Source organism: Pocillopora damicornis, chromosome 11, assembly GCF_964200805.1.
Source record: "Pocillopora damicornis chromosome 11, jaPocDami1.2, whole genome shotgun sequence".
NCBI lineage: Eukaryota > Metazoa > Cnidaria > Anthozoa > Scleractinia > Pocilloporidae > Pocillopora > Pocillopora damicornis.
Window position 1 is genome coordinate 22,399,655 of NC_142680.1, and position 21,295 is coordinate 22,420,949.

At 37.8% G+C, this 21,295-nt stretch overlaps 4 protein-coding genes across 4 annotated transcripts; 1 reads left to right on the plus strand and 3 right to left on the minus strand.

Annotated features, from left to right (window-relative positions):
* Positions 1 to 100: 100 nt before the first annotated feature.
* LOC113678376 (uncharacterized) lies at positions 101 to 5,716 on the minus strand. The gene is made up of 3 exons (XM_089187255.1): positions 4,372 to 5,716; positions 2,609 to 2,657; positions 101 to 1,731 (listed from the first exon to the last, which is right to left on the minus strand). The coding sequence occupies exons 1-3, from the start codon at positions 4,708 to 4,710 to the stop codon at positions 1,304 to 1,306; spliced, it is 816 nt and encodes a 271-aa protein (XP_089043381.1). The 5' UTR covers positions 4,711 to 5,716; the 3' UTR covers positions 101 to 1,303.
* A 2,097-nt stretch (positions 5,717 to 7,813) lies between these two features.
* Positions 7,814 to 9,022, minus strand: LOC113678282 (adhesion G protein-coupled receptor G6-like). The gene has a single exon (XM_027195161.2). The coding sequence runs from the start codon at positions 8,880 to 8,882 to the stop codon at positions 7,995 to 7,997; it is 888 nt and encodes a 295-aa protein (XP_027050962.2). The 5' UTR covers positions 8,883 to 9,022; the 3' UTR covers positions 7,814 to 7,994.
* A 544-nt stretch (positions 9,023 to 9,566) lies between these two features.
* LOC113678283 (uncharacterized) lies at positions 9,567 to 13,019 on the minus strand. The gene is made up of 3 exons (XM_027195162.2): positions 12,658 to 13,019; positions 11,175 to 11,205; positions 9,567 to 10,552 (listed from the first exon to the last, which is right to left on the minus strand). Exons 1-3 carry the CDS (start codon positions 12,961 to 12,963, stop codon positions 10,164 to 10,166), a joined length of 726 nt encoding a protein of 241 aa, XP_027050963.2. The 5' UTR covers positions 12,964 to 13,019; the 3' UTR covers positions 9,567 to 10,163.
* Positions 13,020 to 13,365: 346 nt separating this feature from the next.
* On the plus strand, positions 13,366 to 19,947 carry LOC113678374 (multiple PDZ domain protein). The gene is made up of 11 exons (XM_089187257.1): positions 13,366 to 14,526; positions 15,161 to 15,264; positions 15,648 to 15,731; positions 15,856 to 15,982; positions 16,132 to 16,207; positions 16,514 to 16,544; positions 16,895 to 17,011; positions 17,832 to 17,946; positions 18,299 to 18,487; positions 19,100 to 19,225; positions 19,443 to 19,947. The coding sequence occupies exons 1-11, from the start codon at positions 14,448 to 14,450 to the stop codon at positions 19,451 to 19,453; spliced, it is 1,059 nt and encodes a 352-aa protein (XP_089043383.1). The 5' UTR covers positions 13,366 to 14,447; the 3' UTR covers positions 19,454 to 19,947.
* The last annotated feature ends 1,348 nt before the right edge of the window (positions 19,948 to 21,295 follow it).

Below are 21,295 nucleotides of genomic sequence, written 5' to 3' on the forward strand. Positions count from 1 at the left end.
TCCCTTAAGTATGTATCAGACATATCTTTATGTGAAATTCGTGATCAGATGTCGATAAACAATTAAACAACAAAATGAAATCAATTTGCATATATTCATAGACGTCTACAGTAAATTTATTGAAATTTTTTTAAGTAAAGAAGGTCTTAATAAATCCTGGAGGCGCGGTGGCCTCGTGGTTAGTGCGCTTAACTCCGGATCGAGTGTTCCGGGTTCGAGCCCTGGTCGGGGTCATTGTGTTGTGTTCTTACGCAAGACACTTTACTCTCACAGTGCTTCTCTTCACCCAGGTGTACAAATTGGTGGCAGCAAATTTGCTGAGGGTAACCCCACGATGGACTAGCATCCCATCCAGGGGGGAGTAGCAATACTCCTAACCACTTCATGCTAAAGAAACCGGAGTTAAGCCCCGGCCCCATTGGGCTTGTCTAAAGGCTTTACTTTACTTAATGAATCCCAATCAAATCTTTGTGACGGCTGGAATAATAAAAAAAAAAACATTAACGCTTTCACTCCCAAGATTTCATTAATAATTATCCCCACTCTTTGCCATATGATTTTTATGATGTCACTAATATAAACTAATAGTCCCTTAACTGATAATTTCATTTGTTCTCATCGCTTGTCTGCTTGATATTGTATTGATAATGTAAGGAAAAATACTGTCTTGACCATTCATGGAGTTGAAAGTCAAAGACATCTACGTAACTGAACAATTTTCCACGTTATATTGGGTAAGAATCACACAAGGCCTAAATTGAAGATGCGAGGGTCATGATCACGTGATTTTAAATCTTCATCGGCGCTCATATATTTTATTCTCCTTAAGAAAAAACTCCATTTATGTATGAACTACGCTATGGCATGCATATGATAAAATTTTGCTATGTACCATATATGCTTAAATAACTTTACCCTTTATAAGGTGGCAGTCATTTCAAAATTTTATCTATCTATGAGCCCGGCCATTACACCCTAACATTAGTAAGCTTGTTCTTCAGACAGTTATCTCTACATGTCCTATGGTACTTACAAGAAAAATTTGTCTAACAATCAGGGGCTTCTTTGGTTTGCAATAATTTCCTGTATTCTCGTGACCTTACATAACGTTGGATTTGGAGGTAATACTCTCGAGAGAAATTATGTCTTAGTTGCTTATCAATCTTAGAGGTTAAAGACAGAAGAAAATGATTTCGTTTCTAAACAGAGGAGCGCTACCAGTGAAATAAGGCACCACTTGGTTTCAAGTCCAAATTTGCCAAAGAAAAAAATATCTGTTATCCACAATACTATTAACGATGATTTATGACATATTTAGTCTGCAATAGGCGATAGGGGGCTGTGGCAAATGACCAGAGCCTGTTGCAATCCATATCCACTTAGCACCCTGGACTATACTAGGAACTGGGGTAGGCCAGTTTGGCCCGTGAAATACTTCTTTGGCCGTCGGCCACATTCGGTCATCAAAATCCTGCGTCATCCATTTACATCCGGGAAACGGACCGTCACTGCATTTCCAGCTTGAATTAGTTACCAGTCCGTTGCTTAGGGAGCCGAGAATTCCGGCACGCCTGGGCTTTTGGGCCTTAGCTACCACCGAAACAACACGTGTATTTCCTGGAATGACAAATTTTGTGGGACTCCCTGGATCATCACTTTTGTGCCTGCCAATGCTTACACCATCAGCAAACAAATCCATGAAACCCAAGCATGTGAAATGAAGAGTGATATCTGTGGCAAGTAGGAAAGAGAAAATGATATAGGCAGCTAGGGGTCGTTATCACTTGATAGCTCACATTTTGGATTTGGCCATAATAACAATGATGATAATTTGATAAATGGTATATTAAAGCCAAAAAAAGCGCCCCGAGGAAAATATAATGGTAGCATTCATCGTATCTTTAATATTATGGTAGAAAATGTGCAACTGGACAGTTTTAGTGCATGGAAATCTGTACAAACTTGAAGTAATGGAAGACGATACTCCTTAGGGTAAATATGCAATAATTTATACGATAAGATGAGTTACCTAGTGTATTTTTTAAACTTAGAAGTGGTAGAAGGAAAGATTTTATCCGTCTCGAGCGTGAAACAAAGAGAAAAGTGTGAGCTCGTACAGGAAACGAACTCGAAATCTTCATACTCCACGCTCCGATGCTCTACAACTAACATGCAGTCTAAAGAGAATTGGGCTATTACTAGGGTCTTACGTTACACTCGTGGAGCAAACTGCCAGGACTAGTAAAACAGTCTTAAAAAAGAAGCGTAGTTTGGGAATTTCTCCAACTCGGGGGATTTTTTTAAGCCTTCTGTAGCACAAACCCGCTACACACACACATACTACGAGCATAAAAATTGCCTCGAACTTATAAATAATACAAATATTCACTACGCCCGTTGTTATGAAAAAAATACATAAAAATCAGCGCGCAGATTTTTTTGTTTATGTTCACGATGAGGCGTAAGGGTTAAAGAGGATTACTACCTCATCATATTCTTCGAGACAGGTGCAGTTATCAGTGCAAACCTTCGGATGTAAATTCATTTTCATCTTTTAACAATGTAAGTGAGAAATCTGTTACATAAGAGATAGTTACCAGTCACTCACTTTCTTTCGGTGTCGGTGGTTTGCTTATTCCTCCTCTGTCAGCCGAGTCCTGCAAGTGAGTCATTTGATAGCCATTAATAAATGGTTGAGTGATCATTTAAAAAAAATATTAAGCCCTTGTTTAAGGTTTAATTCCGAAAATGCACCAAAATTTAACATCTACATAAGATTTTGAAAATTAGCGTTAGATTTAGAAAGATGTACAGACCGATAGGTAATGGAAAATCATATCCTAATCTTTTTTTTTCACATTGATTTGTCTCCTTTTTATGAGGATTGTTAACCAGTATTCTTTAATTCAATACATCAAGGCAGGCAATATAAAATATAAAAAATTGATTTGATACATGGAAACAAAAACGAGATCCAAAACAAAATTAAACGGGTTAGGTATCATGAAAAAGTTAGTAATCGAACACATCAATAAACAGATCCATGATGGTTTAGGAAAATTTTTAAACTAAGGAATGAAATAAACCGATGTAACAGAATATTCGACGAAACGTTAAAGATTTCTTTCATGTCGCTACCAAATGAAAACTGTTTAACCAACTGGCATAAATCTGTCAAGTTTACAAGATATGGTGAAAGAAATTTGATGAGTGAGATACTATGACAAATGTTTTTTTTCCTTTATCAGTACTAACGTGAGAGGCCTTTAAAATTTTTTATTAGTGCTGGAAGCTCTAGGGGTAATCACAGTCTGAAACCATCACGTGTACAAACTAATAAAGGAGACGAGTCTCTAAAGAAACTTTGGTGCTGCGTCTGTGGAGGAGTATAACGAGATAATCTGTGTTTAGCAACTGATTAAATGATGTGAACTGGCCACCAAAGAGAGGCTTTTAAGCCAACGTAAGCGTTATGCACTTTCTGACAAAACCAAATTATTATGTACAAATTCGAATGATTTCTGTTGCACATTTATAAATGAATTATAAAGTACATGTAAGGTGACCATTTTCATTATTGCTCATGTAGGAATAGTGCAAACGTCTTCAGTGCACACGGAATGAATCCGACCGTGCTTCATTGTCCTGTATTAGAGTTGATTTATCAAAAAGAGATTCAAAGATTTGACAACGAATGCACGAAAAAACCAAAAAAACTGTAAGCTAATACCGCCGTTGCGTAGCAAGTGTTAGTGTATTCGAGAATTAGTGATTGAGAAAAGATTTTCTGACAGAACAAAATTAACAGCTAGCTAACTTATTGTTTTTTTTTTTTTATAAAAGGACTTTGTGAGCGTAACTTTTATATGTTAGGTTTTGTAAATTCAATAAAGCTGTAAAAACATTGGTTTGCCATCAAGTATTTGGACAGCTTTTCTTCTTTTCCAAACACTACCTGATTTTTTCGTGAGCCTGTGGCAAAAATATGCGCGCAATTTAAGAAAGGAAGATGTTGAACATTTGTTACCAGCGCGCAAAACATGAAAAAGAAAGTTCAGTTGAAGATCCGGAAACCAATCAAGCATTTCTGGTTTCGTTTTCGAAGTCATTACCAACTGAGCAACAGAGGAATGGTTAGAGAGCTATGCCATACAAGAAGATCACCTGATAAACGTTCTAACAGATGAAGTAATTTGGCTTTATCATCTGAGTTCATGATGTAAATTGGTCACCGTGAAGCTCTCTAAAGTTACGTTGGCCAGTTTACATCATCAACTCAGTTAGTAAAACCTTATTATCTTGTAACACCTCCCTCCGATGCAGCACCACAGTTTCTTTACAGTGCTATACTTTCTCACATTTTTAGATTACCTTTAAGAGCTTTGAGAAAATGACTCCTGGGACGGCATTTAGGTTGCTCCATGTGTCACTATCAAAATCCGATTTATTCAATTCACAGATCCCCTTGCCATCAAGTGAAATCAGCTTGAAGTTTATAGAGGTACACCATGATTGCTGCAAACATGTCAAACTGCATGATAACAAACTTTGAGACTCGAAGCGTTGCACGACAAAGCCCGTAAGTCTCTTGTTCTCTTTGGTCAAAAAGTATGCTGAACAATTGGTGTTACATCCTTCATCGGAAGCCAAAGCGCTGAGATGGATGATGAACTGAAAAAACACAAGTATGATAATTCTTTTGATCCCCATCAGAGACGGATACCGCAGCGAACAGAGAAGTTTAAGAATTTCCTTTGTGTAAATCTTCGATTTATGATAATGTTACTTAGGTTCGAGGGGAAGTCCTTTCTTTTTGTTTACATAAATCTGATTGGTTCTTAATGATCCCATCTTGTTTGCAAGTCTAAAACCCTCATCAAAATTCAATCAACAAGGCTTCTAAGTCTCGCTGACGATTTTATCACATGCCATCAAGGTACATATGGACTTGAGTACGTGAATCAGTCAGTAAAACGGCTTGTATCCCTCAGGAAGGAACTATTTCTTATTTATTGCCTGGGTGAGGGTCGGATAATTTTACTGGGGAACGGAAGGTGGTAAAGGAATCGTCAACACAGCATAAAGCGGAAAGACTATAACTGTGATCGTACGCGTGCACTCCGACAAGATTTCGTCATGCCATAACCACAACTCTCAGTGACACACAATTCGTAGAAGACTCTTTTTTCGGTAAGTCAAACAGTTAAATATTACGATTCTGGAAAATACGAACTCGACAACCAACATCTGGAAGTGCAAATATGGTCTTCTTTGGAGATCCTTTTAATACGATATTGATTTTCTCGATGTGCGCTTTGCACCTGTCCTCCACCTTCACACATACTTCGATGATCCACAGTGATCAGACTAGGTGCGTGGGAGACATCTGGGACGAGGCAGCGTATAATCCTTAAAGCTAAGAAGCTTTACTCAAAAAAGATTCGATCAACTAGTATCTAATCAACTGGAAACGTCGCGATCCATAACCGCAGTGACCACATCGTAAGACAAACGATCATTACTTCTCTTCTGAAAGTGTTTAGGTACTGCGATGGCGGGTCACAGCCTATTATACGATGTTTGACGATGATTTCAATTCCACTTGACCAATCTAACGTTTTCTCAGCACTTAAACCTTTCATTTTGTAAAATTTTGAATCAGCCGGTTGGTTTATGAAATATTCCATTCAAAACATTCACACTAAAAGTGTTAATTAAAATTCTGTGTACGTGAGGTTAACATATTCGTTCTTTCATGAATATTCCATTAAAAAATTTTCGCGTAAAGCAATAAGGATCATTATCAGTAGCTGGGAGCACACCCTTGTATAAAACTACAGCACAATTTTAATAAAAAAACCCCCTTATATAGATCGTCATCGCTTTACTATGGCGTCACGTGTATACCCTTTGCCATACTCTCCTTGGTTCACAAAGCCGACTCTGTTCCCTCATGCAATCAATCTATTATTTAACTTTACATTTAAGTACGTTACTAGATATCCTCCAATTAAATCTGAGTAATATCGGAGGATTTTAAGAAGATTATAACCGATAAGAATTTTCTTTTACGATACAACATGTCACGCTCTTATACTTTGAATTTGCGTGAATTGTTTGCTCTCTGCTTCTTGATATTTTTTTAAGATGTGAATGAAAATCAATAAATATATAGTATATAATCGTTTATATTTTTCCCTATTACTTCTTTGAAATAAAATCTACACTCACTGCAGGGCAGGCCTAAAACAAATTTTTCAAAAAAAATTCAGAATACCCCATTAATATTTAAATTTCAGTTATAATTAGGCATTTGATTTTTAATGGGGAACAGAAATAAGGCTCTAAGATGCTGAATATTTTTTATGCGTTCTTCCATGCTTTCATGTTCCCTCCCCTAAATGCAAACTGGTTGAATAAGAATTCTAGCTTCACAAAATAAATAACAGTTTTGATAAGACTGACGGGCACCCATAGCTAATAGGAATTGAAATAGCAGACTGGGTGCTCTTTATTTCCATCCTTTGTCATCTATACTGTTTGTTACCCAGCGAGTCGTATGAATCTTCCTTTTACAAGATGTTCCCATCTGTTTACTGGAAATTCGGTCTAGCTGTAGGACCGCGATGAATTTATTTTCAAATGTTCTCAACAAGATTACCTGTACTCTTTCAGATTCAAAGGCGTCGAAATCATTGTGAGCCTTTATGAAGAGTAAAACTGACGAGGATTACGTAGTTTGCTCGAGTCTTTATTACAAAACTAATATGTAAATGCAAGCAGACGCCAAATTTACGGCAAATAACAAGATCTGATTGGTTCTGAGAGAAGACGGAATTTTGCATCTTGTCAACTGAACTTAAAGTGCTCAATGTGGATCACTCTATAAATGCCTGGTTCTCTCGTTGGGACGAATCTTTTCGGATGGTGTGTACATACAGTTAACAAGGATCCGATCGTTGGGATCACGGCTTTAATTTATGAATGTATTGCCGGGGTCAAAAGTCAGCAGCTGCGATGAACAAATAAAACTTAGAGCATTACTCGATCGAGTGTCATTTAAAAAAAAAAAAAAAAAAAAAAAACCACACAGAAGTCTTGACAGCCAACAACAGCAAAGGAAAATATTTCATGAGATCTCTAATTAGTTCTCTACAAACTTGGAGAAATGAAAGAAATTGTATCCTAAGCATTCCGTTATAACGAGCAAGACGATCTTTCTAAATCGAAAATTTAAACTAAGGAAGTATCATGAAAAAACACACGATCATTCCGGCCAAATGACGGCTTCTTTATTTATCTATTTTATTCGCATATTTGAATATCAATTTGCAGCACGAATAACTAAAAGGCCATAACGATCATATCACGTAGTGCTGAAATTTAAAGTCGTTCCATATAGCAGAGTAATGCAAACGAAAACTCCGATGGTATGTCTTCGAAAAATCCTCCGATATTCCTTAGAAATAAATTGAAGTGATGCATCTAGAGTCATTGCGTAATGGAGGGAGGAAGAAATCTCTCGGATAGGTAGTGAGAGAGTTGAAAATCAGCTTATCGAACCTACGAATGGCTTTAAAATCATTCAAGGAGAATCATTGTTGAGCTGGTCGGATCTTAATATTTTCCCCTTCTGGCCTAAGCAGATAATTACGTCGTTTCGTCAAATGTGTTCCGTCTACAGTTGGACCGGCGAGGAGCACGCTTACCTATTTTCCGCTTCTCTTTCCACTTAGCTTTTACTTTTTCGTATCCATACCCGATAAAAAAGGTAATAATTTATGGTAATAACAAACAAACGAGAAAGAGTCCGTTTTACTAATGGTCGGTGTGCTTTATTCCATTTTAAGTAACACCATTTTACATTTTTGAACGACTAATTTTGCCTTTTCGTTATATCACCATAGGTGAATTTTTTACAGCTTAAAGCAGGGAAATAGTAATGCACGGAATTTCTGCTTTGTTTGCTATGTTTTTGTAAATCATAAATCTAGTCATTCGTGAGTTTTTTGCCTTTCATGTTTAGGGGCGCTGTTATTTACTTCAGCTCCAATAGGAACCACCTCAGTTTTATTAGCGCACAGCATGGCGCGATATAAACTCATGATTTTTGGTGTAAACACAAACGCCAGCGCTACATACAGTCCCATGAAAGTGGTAAATATGACAAATGGGTATGCAAAGCTTCTGTGTAACGGTATCAATAAGCCAAAAATCCATGTGAAGCCCATCAAACTGAAAATCTTAACGAACACAGCCGCATTTATGCGGTTTTTTACATGGTATGTTGCTTCTCTCAGTTGACGGTTTGTTTTTCGTATAGCTATCACAGTCAAGGAAAAGAGTACAATGTTAAACAATATGGCAATAAATACTGGCAGAGCGAACGCGAACAAAAGCGCAGTTGGATTGTTTATCCAGCAGAAGTTACTCGAAGTAGCGCGGGCGCCGTAAAGAAACGTATCAGCGTCGAACAGGTGAAGTGCTACACACACTGCCACAACAGCAAAAGCAGGAAGCCATCCCACTGCAATTCTTCGCATTAAACTAAGACACTTTTCACTTCTGGTCAGATTTCTGCGCTGTATGCAGATTGTGGAAAAAGTTCGCCACGTTTCAAACGCGATGAATGACATCCAGGTGAAGGACGCTAGAAAGAAATAATGCATTAAAATGGCGATTATTGTACATGTGAGCTTCGTTGCACTGCTTGCTAGAAGGAAAAGTAGGTCTGCCAACAAATGTGCCGTAGAGAAATTCATCAAGTTGATTCCGGGTAAAGTTCGAAGCTGTTTAAAAAGTGAGTAAGTCACTAAGACTAACAGAAAACTGAAACTCGAGACAGAGAGACCAACATATGTTAGTATTTCTAAAACCCCCATATTCTTTGTTGCGCGTACACGAAAATTCTTTAGTACTCTTGAATCAAATAATAAATCCCAATGTATGAACCGATCGTATGTTTTCCCATCGTTAGAGTAAATATGAAGACTTCCTACAAACGACGCTCAGACTTTGGAGAGATGTTTTTGAGGAGTTTGGTTTTGATGTTCCGGCCTGATATGCGTTTCAGCAAGAAAATCATGATAAAGGATGGGTTAGCATCACCAATAACCAATTGCAATGAGGCTTGTTTCACGCTGATAACAGATGTTCCTTTTGGCGCTAAAAGCGAAAGAGATGCTTAAATAATTAATTGACGGGATGACGGTAAAAAGATGCGGATAATTGCCTTGGTGTCGCTGTTGCACAGCAGGATTAAGTCTCCTTTAAAAATTACAACATTTTATCAAATTTTCACTTAATGTGTTAATGGGCGGTATTTTACAAATCCTTCAATTGAACTGTTAACGTGGGAGGGCAAACGGAGCTCAGTAAGTACCATCTCACGTTTCTCATCAAATTTTTTCACCGTCTCAGTTTTTTTTCTCGGCACGACTTTAATTTTCCGGTACGACTTCAATTTTCTGGCAAGATGATTTTAATTTTGCGGTACGACTTTAGTTTTCTGACACGACTTTAATTTTCCGGCATGATTTTTTTCGGCACGCTCCTTTTACTTCATGGTAAGTAAAGATCACTCTTTTTTATTGCTCTGTCAGCCAGTTTGACTTTATTTGTACGGATTATGTAAAATGTGACATATTTACGATGACGTCAATTGTTAAAAATTCACCCCTATTTTTCTTTTGTCGTTTTTTTTTCAGTGCCACCTCGTTTTTCCACAGAGATATTATTTATCTTAGCCTGTTATGGAATAACTTTCCCTTAAATTTCTCATGTGCGTACACGAAATCAAGACTTGAGAGAAAGATTAGGTGTTCTTAAGTAAACGTGCATATGGCTCATTCAAAAAAGACAAACTGGAATATATGGTTACAAGTTGACGACAGATTTCGTTGAGAATTATTTTCATACACGTCAGGAGGGGATTGCGGGGTGGAAAATTTTTTTTTTAGGGGGGGATTACATGGTTTTCAACGTACGGTAATGGGAGGGAATCAGTCGTGGCCTCCAGAGTATTAAGAGGGGGGACCGTGATATTGAAAATCCACTGCCAATTAATTGTAAATGAAGGGGATTGTCAGAATGTGACAGAGGCTTAGGTTAACCCCCCCTTGGTGATAAAAAATGACCTGTCTCTGAGATAAACGGTTTTGCGTTCAGCGTAGGCTTAGCCTGCAATAAGCCTCATCAAATCCTCTTGGATTTGTCCATATCCACTTGGCTGCTGGGTCGATACCTGCGATATTACCGTATTCTGCGACCACCACGGCCGCTGACCACGGACTGTCATCAAAATCCGGGGAACTCCATCCGGGGAACCAATGAAGACTACATTTCCAGCTTTCATTGGTTATCAAGCCGTTGCTGAATGAACCAAGTATTCCAGAATCCAAAGACGCGCTCATTCCTTTAACTGACACAACTTTTGTAAATCTTGGGATAAGGAACTGTTGAATCTCTTTCCAATCACAATGGTGTTCCCCAAGACTTTTACCATCGATAAACATTTCCATGGTACCATCACAGGTAAACAATGCAATGAGATCTAGAAGTCGTAGTAAAGGTGTAAGTAGAATGTGAAACGACTGTATTTTCTGGGAGAGCGCGTGGAAATAATTTTAATACAAACGTTGTCTCTTTAACCCTTCATCGAGGCCTCTGCGGATGATGTATAATATCTTTTTGCAACTAGTTATTTTTCTTCTTTTTGGCTGGTTTGTGAACTAGTTGGTTTGTCTTTTTTTTTCAGCAATATGTTCTCAAGGTCACACAGGGGCAGCCAATGAACAAACTTGTAACCATACCAATTCTTTTGGCAAATTTACGGGGATATATAAGCAACAAGAAGGAAGACCGAACAAGAAGTTCTTAGAAGTCCTAGCTTAAATTTGACCACTCCGGTAGCAACTTTGTGAGCAGAATTTTTCCCCTTTACCGATGTGTTATTAAAAAAGGGTATGGGAAATGCTTGACAGTGTTTGTGATGGTGAAGATAATTTTGATGCGTCCTGAAATTTATCCACAAAGCTAAAAAATATCTTGTACGAAATTCCGTGCGTTAACACTGTAAGAAAGATGGCAAATTTTCCTCGGTCTTCGAATAAATGAAAATATCATTCCGGCGCTTTTGTTACGAGCTATTTCGCTTAATCTTAACGGTTCCTCACCTTTACTTGGTTTTACGTGTGATAACCTCGCCTGCAAGTCAAGTTTGTGAAAGTTTAGTTGGACCAAGTCAAAAATCGTTCATAACAACATTATTATAGACAGTATTTCTTTACAGGGAACGAATCCAGACCCGCTGTGATTTTTCTTGCTCTGAATTTGTGGATTCGCAGCTCAGTTCAGTAATAGCACCCAAGTGACATCTGGTTTAAATGGGTTCAGACCTCATCAATTAGACCTAAATTGTTTTAATTTTTAATTTTGCTTTGGTTTTAATTTGCTTAAGAGTAACAACGTATCGAAACGACCAGGTTATAATCTGATTTAAAGGAGTCGTATTACCCCGAGGTCAAAACTTACTTTTTTTTTATTTTTATTTTTTCAAGAAAAGTGGTGAACAAAAATCAACCTTATCTCGCATTGAGGTGAGAAAGATTATTGCTTTTATTTTAAATTTCGTTCGAAATAATCACCAAAAACTGGGTGCTGACTCTTTCCTTGCAACCTAGCTTCACCGCAATATTCAAATCTGATAAAAAATAAAATGACAAAACATTTGCTGATACTTAACTTTGAACGTCATTTTGCCTTATTTCGTGGTTACAAGCGCGCGCAAAATATGGGAGCAAACTGCACTAATATACATTTCCGACTTGGGACTAAAAGAGCAGAGTTACATAAAGGTCTAATAATAATTAAGTTTATAAGAGCGAAAATTGAATAAAGAAAGCTTTAACTAAAAGTTATTCTTCTATGTTTTAATGTTGAATCACATTTGGCGTCGTAAGCTTCAGTTGTAGATTCGGGTTCATTTGTTTGACTTAAACTGCGCAATCAAAAAAATTATTTTCAGTGGGTCAACGGTAATTTTGCATTGTTTACCACTGCGCTCGCGAAGTATATTAATTGTAATTTTTTTGACTGGTGAGTTTTCAAGGTTGCATGGAGTTGAATGATAGTATGTAAATAAAAAAAACTGCAGAATTAACAAATTGTAAATGCAAAGAGACTGTAAAGAAACGTGTCAAACATTTTCCACGAACGTGAACAGAGATGAACTCTGAGTCCTTCGAGAACATTCAGTTTGATCTTAATGTGTGGTCAGATACCAACTGGAGCGCAGATGACTCTATGGTAAACTAAACCATGACTGGGCTTCATACGTAAGAAATTTTCTTGCATATACTGTTAGCAACAGTAATGTAGAAGGAGCCTCGTGTGGCGATCGAGAGCAACAATTAGATATTCTAATGGTAAATTCAAGCATTTGTGACAGCTGTCTTAAAAACATCTTTCCTTGCCTGCGATATTTTGTCCGCATTAAGCGGACAAAAAGACATAAAGTAAGTAGTACCGATAAAATTATCCATTTTACGCCCAAAGAAAAAGAAATATTGGACTTTTGAATTCGTCAATCGCTGGTGATCGGCTGGAGCAAACCAAGTGAGAGATAACTCTCGTATTCGAAATGCTAATTTATTTTACCTCAAAAGAAACCATTTCGTGAAAAATCCATCCAGAATCTTTGATAAGACTCTTTTCATCATCACAGCGATCTACCAAACCCCAATCGTTAAGCTCACAGATCTTTCCAGGCAGAAAAAAGTTGTATGAGATGCAATTTGTAAGTTTTTGACACTCTTCAATACACTGAAGCCAGTTGATACCATAAAGAGTTTTAACCACATGCCCAGTGAATAGACTGTTTTGAACGGTGAAATGTCCACATAAGTTCCGACTATAGATAGCCACAAGGACTATTGGCAAAAATATGCGCCGCATGAGATGCATTGGAAAAAAAGATCAGAAGTGTAGATTCGGAAATGAATTTTAAAAAGGCGAGGTATATTGTCACCTGGACCTGGCAATTAAGATACGGTTTGGTCATCAAAATTAATGGTCAACATTTACTGCAGATTTTCGGCTTTAATTTACATGCAACACAATAGTTTGCATTTCTACTGGTCGAAAAGATGCGTCTGCAGCAAAACTGCCTCTTTAAGTGCTAACAAATGTAAATAGACAAACCAGTTTTATTTTAAACGTCATTATGGAAGAGCACAAAAATGTAATAGAAACACTGAAGCTTTGCCTTAAACTGCGAAACTTAAAATTCGCGGATATGCATTTGTCAGAGCCGTAATTCAAATTATGTAAACAGTTGAGATCAACAGGAAAAATGCTAAACTGATGTTCCTTTTGCCCAAATTGTTCCGGAAGTGAGTAAAAATAAGTTTTCTTTTAATTATGTTTAATTATTTTAATATATGTTTTTAAATTTTATGAAAAGAAAAATGGTCAGATTTAAGACTGCAGCTTTGAGTTGAGCCGAATAAAATTTGAAGATGTGGATTGAATTGGTAACCAGTTCAATGATCGGTTAATCTGGCTTTTACATCAACTACCACGTAAATGAATGAGACACAAATGAATTATTTTCTTATAGAAAGAGTTGAAGTTCTTCATCATGGCGAAGTATAATAATTCATTTTACGACCTTGAGACAAACGATCAGGGTATATCATTTAAGAATTGTTTTTTTTAACCCAAGAATAAACTAGAGAACAGTGCCTTAAAGCAACCAGTTGGTGCAGACAAAGACAAAACATACTGGTCTTTTAGTTTCACGCCGAATATTCAAAGATCTCTGTTCCTTTTCCAGTCACTAACCTTAAGAAAAAAATAACATAAACAGACAAAAGTTAAGTATCAATACCAAAACAAAGCAAAAGGAAGCAATGAAAAAAAGACCGAGATAGGAAAAGTATTAAAACCGGTAAATGCGAGATGATTAATTTTCTGCATAACTCGGGACGAACGGACGAATCTCCCCTTCTCTCCCCTCCCCCTTCTTTTTGCAATCGCTGACCCCATTTTATAGAGTAGTTAATCAACTTTAAAGTATTTAAGACAGCCAAGGTTTGTGGTGTGTCTGTGAGTAATGCAGTATGTACCAAAGGCTTACAGGAGTTAGTAAAGTAAACAAAAGAACTGCAGATATGCGGACAGCTAACTATGATTAATTCATTTAAAAGGAAAATCTATTCAGGTTGTTCAAACAAAATGAAATGATAATTCAAAATATGCATGCCTTTGTAGATAAGATTTAAATATATTAGCTTTGACACCCTTTAAAGTTCAGCAAATCAAGCAAAGCTGATTATCGTAGGACTTAACCAACAACACAGGCCGGGTTCGATCGACGAATATTCAGCTAAGGAGCAACGCCATTGTCCGGAGGTTGGGAGAAAACTGAGTTGAATTGTGCGCTCCGCATGTTAAAATTCTGTGAACGAATTCCAATGCCTCCTGTGTCTGAAAAAACAACTAAAGTTGAAACGGCTTCGTCTCGAGGTAAAACATCATTTCTTGGCAATTTCTACCATCTATTGTTATCATAGCTGACGATATCTAAGTTCCTTGCAATAGCATTGGAAAAATTATAGAGCTAATTTATTTCCAACTTCTAAAGTTGACACAGTAGGTCTAATTGAATAGTTTGCATGTATTGAACTTTCGGACAGCTATCGAGTACAATCTGTTGCAATCCAAACTGTTTATGAAAACGGTCAATATCAAAGTCTGCAGCTCCTTCCCCGTAAAACGGAAATTGGGGGAGAGTAACCTCCCACGTTTCGTTACGTCGAATATAGTTGACACGGTATTAACTTAGTTTGGGAAAACATTCATGCTTTGAATATTCCATCAGGATAGCACTTGGCGAAAAGATATTCCTGGTCTGTTATATAGACAGACTTAACACTTTTAAGATTTCAGAGAGGCTTTCCTTAGCCTACGAACTATGTAAAACACACTTTGGGAAATGTTAGTGGGTTAAAGGCTTAAGTCGTTTAAGGCTTAAGTCGTTTGAGGATGAGTGCCCTGATTTCAAAACGCTTTGCCGTCCCTGTCTTGAAATAAAAGTATGAAGTTATTTTGGATGATTTTCTATTAAGGATCGAAGTGGAACTGCTTTCCTCTCCACTAGGATACACGGCACAAATAAAGGAATTTGTCGAGACTACCATAACCATTGAAAAAGAAACTACGGGGCTCGGTTTAGGAGTTGTTGGTGGATCCGACACATATCTGGTATGAGAGTTATTAGAGGAAGTTCATGATTATTACTCGTTTTCATTTTAGTTAAGAAGAAACAGCAAGCTCGCGTTTGAAATCATGCCCCACGTGCCATCTATGTTTTTCAAAATTCATTTTTAGAATTTGGAGACAAGCCCACAAATTGTTCATTAATGATCTTATTGCTTGCAAAATTAACCAGACGCTGACTCAGTTTTGTAGCAGGTCATTCAGTGACTCAAATTTTGATAAGCACGTACTGCTGCGAAAGTATAAAGTATATAAGCAGCGAAATAACGATGCAAGAGCTCCAGGTCCATTCAGGATCATATATGGTGTGTCATGTTCACGTACGATTAAAATACTTAACGCTAATGTTGTGCATTCGTCATTTTTAGGGAGGTGTGGTCATAAACGTGATTGAACCTGGAGGCGCGGCAGCTAAGGATGGAAGAATTGCAGTCGGAGACCAAATTATTATGGTATGTTAACGAGACAGAATAAAGCTTAGTGAAGAATCCCCTCAAAGAGCTACGTTACGTAGTCAAGGCTATGATTAGATTAGATAGATCCTAAGGACTAGCAACAACTGTCTTATGTCTTTAGGTAAATGGTGAAAACCTGCAGCAAATGAACCATAAAAATGTGGTCTCTGCTTTGAGATTAGCTCCATCTCCAGTAAGTCTAACCATCTTGCGAGAGGATCCCGAGAAGATTTTCACTTCAATCGAAGGTAACAAGTTGTCGTAATATTCAACAAATCCTTTTAAACAAACTCAATGATTTTCAAAACAGATGATGAATAATCGATTATCAAAGTGTTGTTGCGTATACCCCTTTAGTTGACCAGAGGATTGTTAAATCTCCTTCTGTCAAAAATAGAACCATCGACCATCTTTGAAGTGAATTTGGTGAAATCCTTCACTGAATACTTGGGACTAAGCATTCTCGGGAGAAAGTAAGTTTCCAAATAATTTAACCATATCTTCTATCATACATTATGATGTTTTGATAATGATATTACATAAATTAATAGCAACGAAGAAATCACATAATCTAAATGAAATATAGAATTTGGCAAAGATTTGCTCTCTTTCTCTTTATCTCCACGATCGAAGTGACCCTGATTTACATTTTTAAAAATGGAGACTCTGTGCAGTTTACAAAAGACTCAGTGCACGAATTTGTTTCAACTGTAACAGAATAAAAATTTATCATTTGGTTTCACAGTCGTTATTTTTTTCTCTCCTGGTCATAATTACAGGGATAAGAAAGGTGTATTTGTTAGTTATGTGGTAAGTGACATTCTTATTGTCTTGATAAAATTTACCTTATCCCCTATGTAAGGATCTGTCGTAGTTGTTAGATTCCCCCTCATTGGCAGTTAAAAGACAGTCAATTTTCTCCAGTCCCACCTCTATACTCTGTTGGCAAGGACTAATCCGCCTCGGGTCCCCCCTGAAAACCATGTGATTGCCCCAAAATCCTTCAATTACCCCCCCTCGCGATAGACAAAAAACTGGTCCCTGACGGGCCGGACTTGGGCGACGATTTACAAGATCTGCATGACCTCACAATTCACAAGCCCTGATACTCTGAAATGGCACAAGGTTATTTAAATCATGTTATTGTTCTCTTATTTCAGTCAGAGGACAGCATTGCATTCAAAGAGGGATCGATCCATCAGGGGGACAGGATTCTGGAGGTGAACGGTGTGAATCTTAAGAAAACAACACAAGAAGAGGCCTGTAAAGTTTTACAGGTCAGAAGAAAACTGTTAGCTCCGAACATGGTGTAGCCTGAGTACCAGTCTTTCCAAGGGGAGTGGGGGGGCTGGGGGAGATAAAAAGTAGAAAAGCCCTTCCTCATGCTCTCGTTTGTCTCCACTTCCCCTTCCATTGGAAGGCCTGGTACTCAGACTAAATATGGAAAATAAAATCTGCTTACGAGACTGATTCGGAAGGTTGTTTTAGCTTATCCTGGTTTCTGTGGTATGGTTTGTTTAAGAGTATAGCCATTTCTGTTGGATGGGATGTACATCGCTTTTTATCCCACATCATTAAAAGTTACGTGAGAACCATTTATACCACTGGGTTGTGACGGGCACCTTGAGAGCTAGGAATACAAAAGTTTGAAACAACTACGAAAAGTTCTATCTGAAAGATTTTTTCTTTTAATACCAATAATAGTGATGGTATAGTATGATCGTCCCAGTGAGTGTAGTCCTGAGAGGTACCGTTGTCGATAATAGTGACTGACATTTCCACAACCTGAGTGAAAGTTATCATCAGAGTCAAGTGAATAATCGTTCTCAGTCGAATGTACTAAGTCCGGTAAACTGATTGGTTAGTTAAGCTATGATGTTAATGGCTCTAAGACTCAAGTGGCGTAAGTTGGTCATAATAATAGTGATAAGTTATATAAAAAGTCATATATTTTCATTAACTATAGCGGGTCTTGGGACACTTTACTGAGAGCTTTTATTAGACTGCATGAGGGTTAATGGCGATGAACAATAAAAACATTTTATTGCGTTCAAAGATTGTATCAGGATGATCATATTTCGTTTTAATCCTACCTAGCGCGCTTACGGAACTGTCAAGCTGAAGATTGGACGTATTCCTTTTCTGCATTCGTCTCTGTGCTCACCCAAAACCAAAACGTCCTACATCAACCACGCTCTTGAAGACGATGGAGGTAAAGTTTTTCGTGTTGCACTGAGAAAATTATTCTAGCCACTTTGCAATACGCACATGGTGGGACATGGGCAGGAAGTTCTCGACTGAGAGTGCTCCAATAGCGTTGTATTTGTCGTTCGGGACACGTAAGGTTGTTTGTGGTTGTATCCGATTTTCCACTTTGTTATGACAAAGGTAGGATGGGAGGACGTGCACCCATCGGCCACACCCTATTTTCAGTCTTGCTGGATGTCAGAATTTGGGGATGATTTAAAGATAGTCTAAGATTGATGAATCAAGGAATTAAGGAATTAAAGCCTTAAGAACTGGTCCTGTCTTGGTTCCAACGAAAATTACCAATCTTTTTTCAGGTCTCAGCAAGGAGTTTCGTCGCTACAATAGTGTGGGCTCAGTGCAAAAGAAAAAGCGCAAAATCCCGCTTGACGTTAAGAACCAGGTCCCGACCAGACGACGGTCAGTAAGCTGCAGAGACTACAGCCAGGCCTCGGGAATTGACTTTGATGGATTGGAGCGAGCCTCCTCTGAGCATGACATTAGAAGTCAGTGTCAGAATTTTTCCTGAATTGTTATTGCTGTTTTTGCTTTGTTGTTGTTGCTTTTGTTTTGTTGTTGCTGCCGATGCCGTTGCTGACGTCTAAGGCTTCCACGATACCGGGTACAGAATACTATTTGTCGAAGAAATATAGTTACTTCTCAGTTTCAGCTTTATTAAGAAATCTCCATCATATATATTCCTCAAATCCCCAACCTAACCCTTGGCCCTTTCAGTCGACTTGTCTTACGTGAATGGAATCACGGTTCCTAGGCTCGTAGGAAAGTACCAAAGATTATTCAGGTTCGTTATTTGCAATAGGTATCAATCAATACCATCTATTTAACAATCATCTCCCCTTTTTCTTTTCTTGTTCCCTCTCTAATATTTACCTATGTTAACAAAAGATTCTGTGAAGGCTTGCTCTACCCATAATGCATGCTCTAAAAAAAATTGTCCTCCTTACTTTCTTTAGGTTTCCTTTTAGCTATCTTCTGTTAGGCATACCTCCGTAATATTTGATTTGAAAACATCTTTTGAAGGGATATGATTTTAAGTGATGTGTTATTTTCGGTCATGTCAGATTTGTATTAAAGTTTCATTTTTCATTCATTTACAGAAACCAATCAACCTAAGCATGATAAAAGAAGTAAGGAGCCTCGAGAGAGATTTCGATACGTGTATCCAGAGCGGATTGAGCTGTCGTTCAACGAACAAATAAATCAAGGGTCTTATCAGAGAGAAGGTAGTTTCTCTTAGAACGAGTTTTGATTGAGTGTCGAAAAATGAAAAGTAGAGTTATTGGAACGATCAATCAGAACAGTTTACCAATTTACATTATCAACGCCGCTGATGAAATCAAATTATCTTGTAATATCCTCCATCAACGCGGCATAACGGTTTCTCTAGAAACTTACCAAATTTATTTAATAAACTGTTTATACGTCTGTTTTATGTTTTAGATTACGTGTGAAAAGAAGCCGAAACGCCACCAAGCGTAACAGAAAGGGAGAAAATACTAGCAATGACTCGGTGATTAACAAATTTAAGGAGTATATAAGAGATATGAAGGTAAAGCAAGGCAAGAATAGGCCACAAAAGATGAGTCTACCACGAAATTATAAATTTGTTTTGAAAGATGAACAGGATACAATTAAAAGTCATCAGTGATTCATGTTTAGTTATCGTTATGATCCAGCGAATGAAGAGTTTTACCTACCTTGTACAGTGTAATTAACTGCACCGAATTAATGTACTGACTAGTAGCTTTCATATGAATGGTCACACATAAGGGTTTGATCCACGAACTTAGAACTACCTCGTGCAGCATTATGAACAATACCACATGAAGGTACTGCTCCTAAAGGAACCTTCATTTGGAGGGTCACACGCTGGCATTTCATCCACGTGCTTAAAAGTTAGAACCACCTTGTTCATGTACAGCGTAATAAACAGTATCATACGAAAGCACTGCTCAATAGCGCTGTTTTTAAATGTTCATCTTAAAATTTCATTCATAAACTGATGAGATTTGAAATGCTTTGTTCAACATAATAAACGAAAACACTAAATAGCATTGGTTGGTAGCCGCAGAGTTAGAACTACCTGCACCATAAACAGTGCTACAAATCAATTTATTACATCCAGTTTGAAATCACTAGCGACCCTTGTTATCTGATTGGTTCCCAATGGTGGGCTTTATTCACAAATCTGTATAATCTTTATGTATAATCTTTATTTAAGCACGAAACAATTCATCAGCAATTACATTAACTAAAACTATTTAAAAATTAAAACACTAACTAATAACTAAAAGCTGTTTTCCGTGAATGCCGTGCGTTATAGAGTGGCATTGATCTTGCGTTTAAATAACCCCAGAGACTCTGTGTTCCTTATATCACATGGAAGACTATTCCATAATGTGGCTCCACTATAGCTAAAGCTCTTTCGATAATAGTTAGTGCGAGGTAGAGGAACATTGAGTTTATTTTCAGAGTCCCTAAGGTCATAAGCAGAGTTACGCCATTTAAACTTAGAATTAAGATATTCAGGAGCTAGCCCGTGCAGACATTTGAAAACCATGGTAACTCTATGAATTTCCTGCTGGCTTGTCAGATTTTTCCAACTTAAAAATTCAAGTAGCTTAGTTGCATCGGCATCATAGCTGGAAAATGTCAAAACACGGGCTGCTCTAATCTGTAATTTCTGCAGCTTATCTCGTAGCGTTATCCCACAGCTACCCCAGACAATGTCACAGTAATCAAAGTGAGGTTTTACTAAAGCTTGGTAAAGCAGGTGTAAGGTCGATGCTGGGATCAGATGCCTGACTCGCTTTAGGCACCTGATACCAGAGGCAATCTTTTTTGTTAATTTTTCGATGTGACTATGCCAATCGAGCCTATCGTCTATAATCACACCAAGCGATTTTGTAGAAGTAACCTGGCTCACCTGAGTGCTGTTCATTCTAATTGTTGGTGAAGCTGTGAGAGTACCCAGTCTCTGCCTTGACCCTATTAGCATGAATTCGGTTTTTGTCATATTCAGTGTGAGTTTATTCGCTTGTAGCCAGTTGAAAACGTTTGTTAAGTCCTCATTCAGACAAAGCTGTATACTCTCAAGATCACCGCCCGCATATGTAAGGTGTGTGTCGTCAGCATACATCCTCGGCTCACAATTTGATAAACAATTTGGAAGATCGTTGATATATATAATAAAAACAATAGTGGACCGAGGATGGTCCCCTGGGGGACGCCGCAAGTTAATGAGCAGCTGCTGGACAGCGACCCGTTCACAGAACATTTCTGTGTGCGGTTTT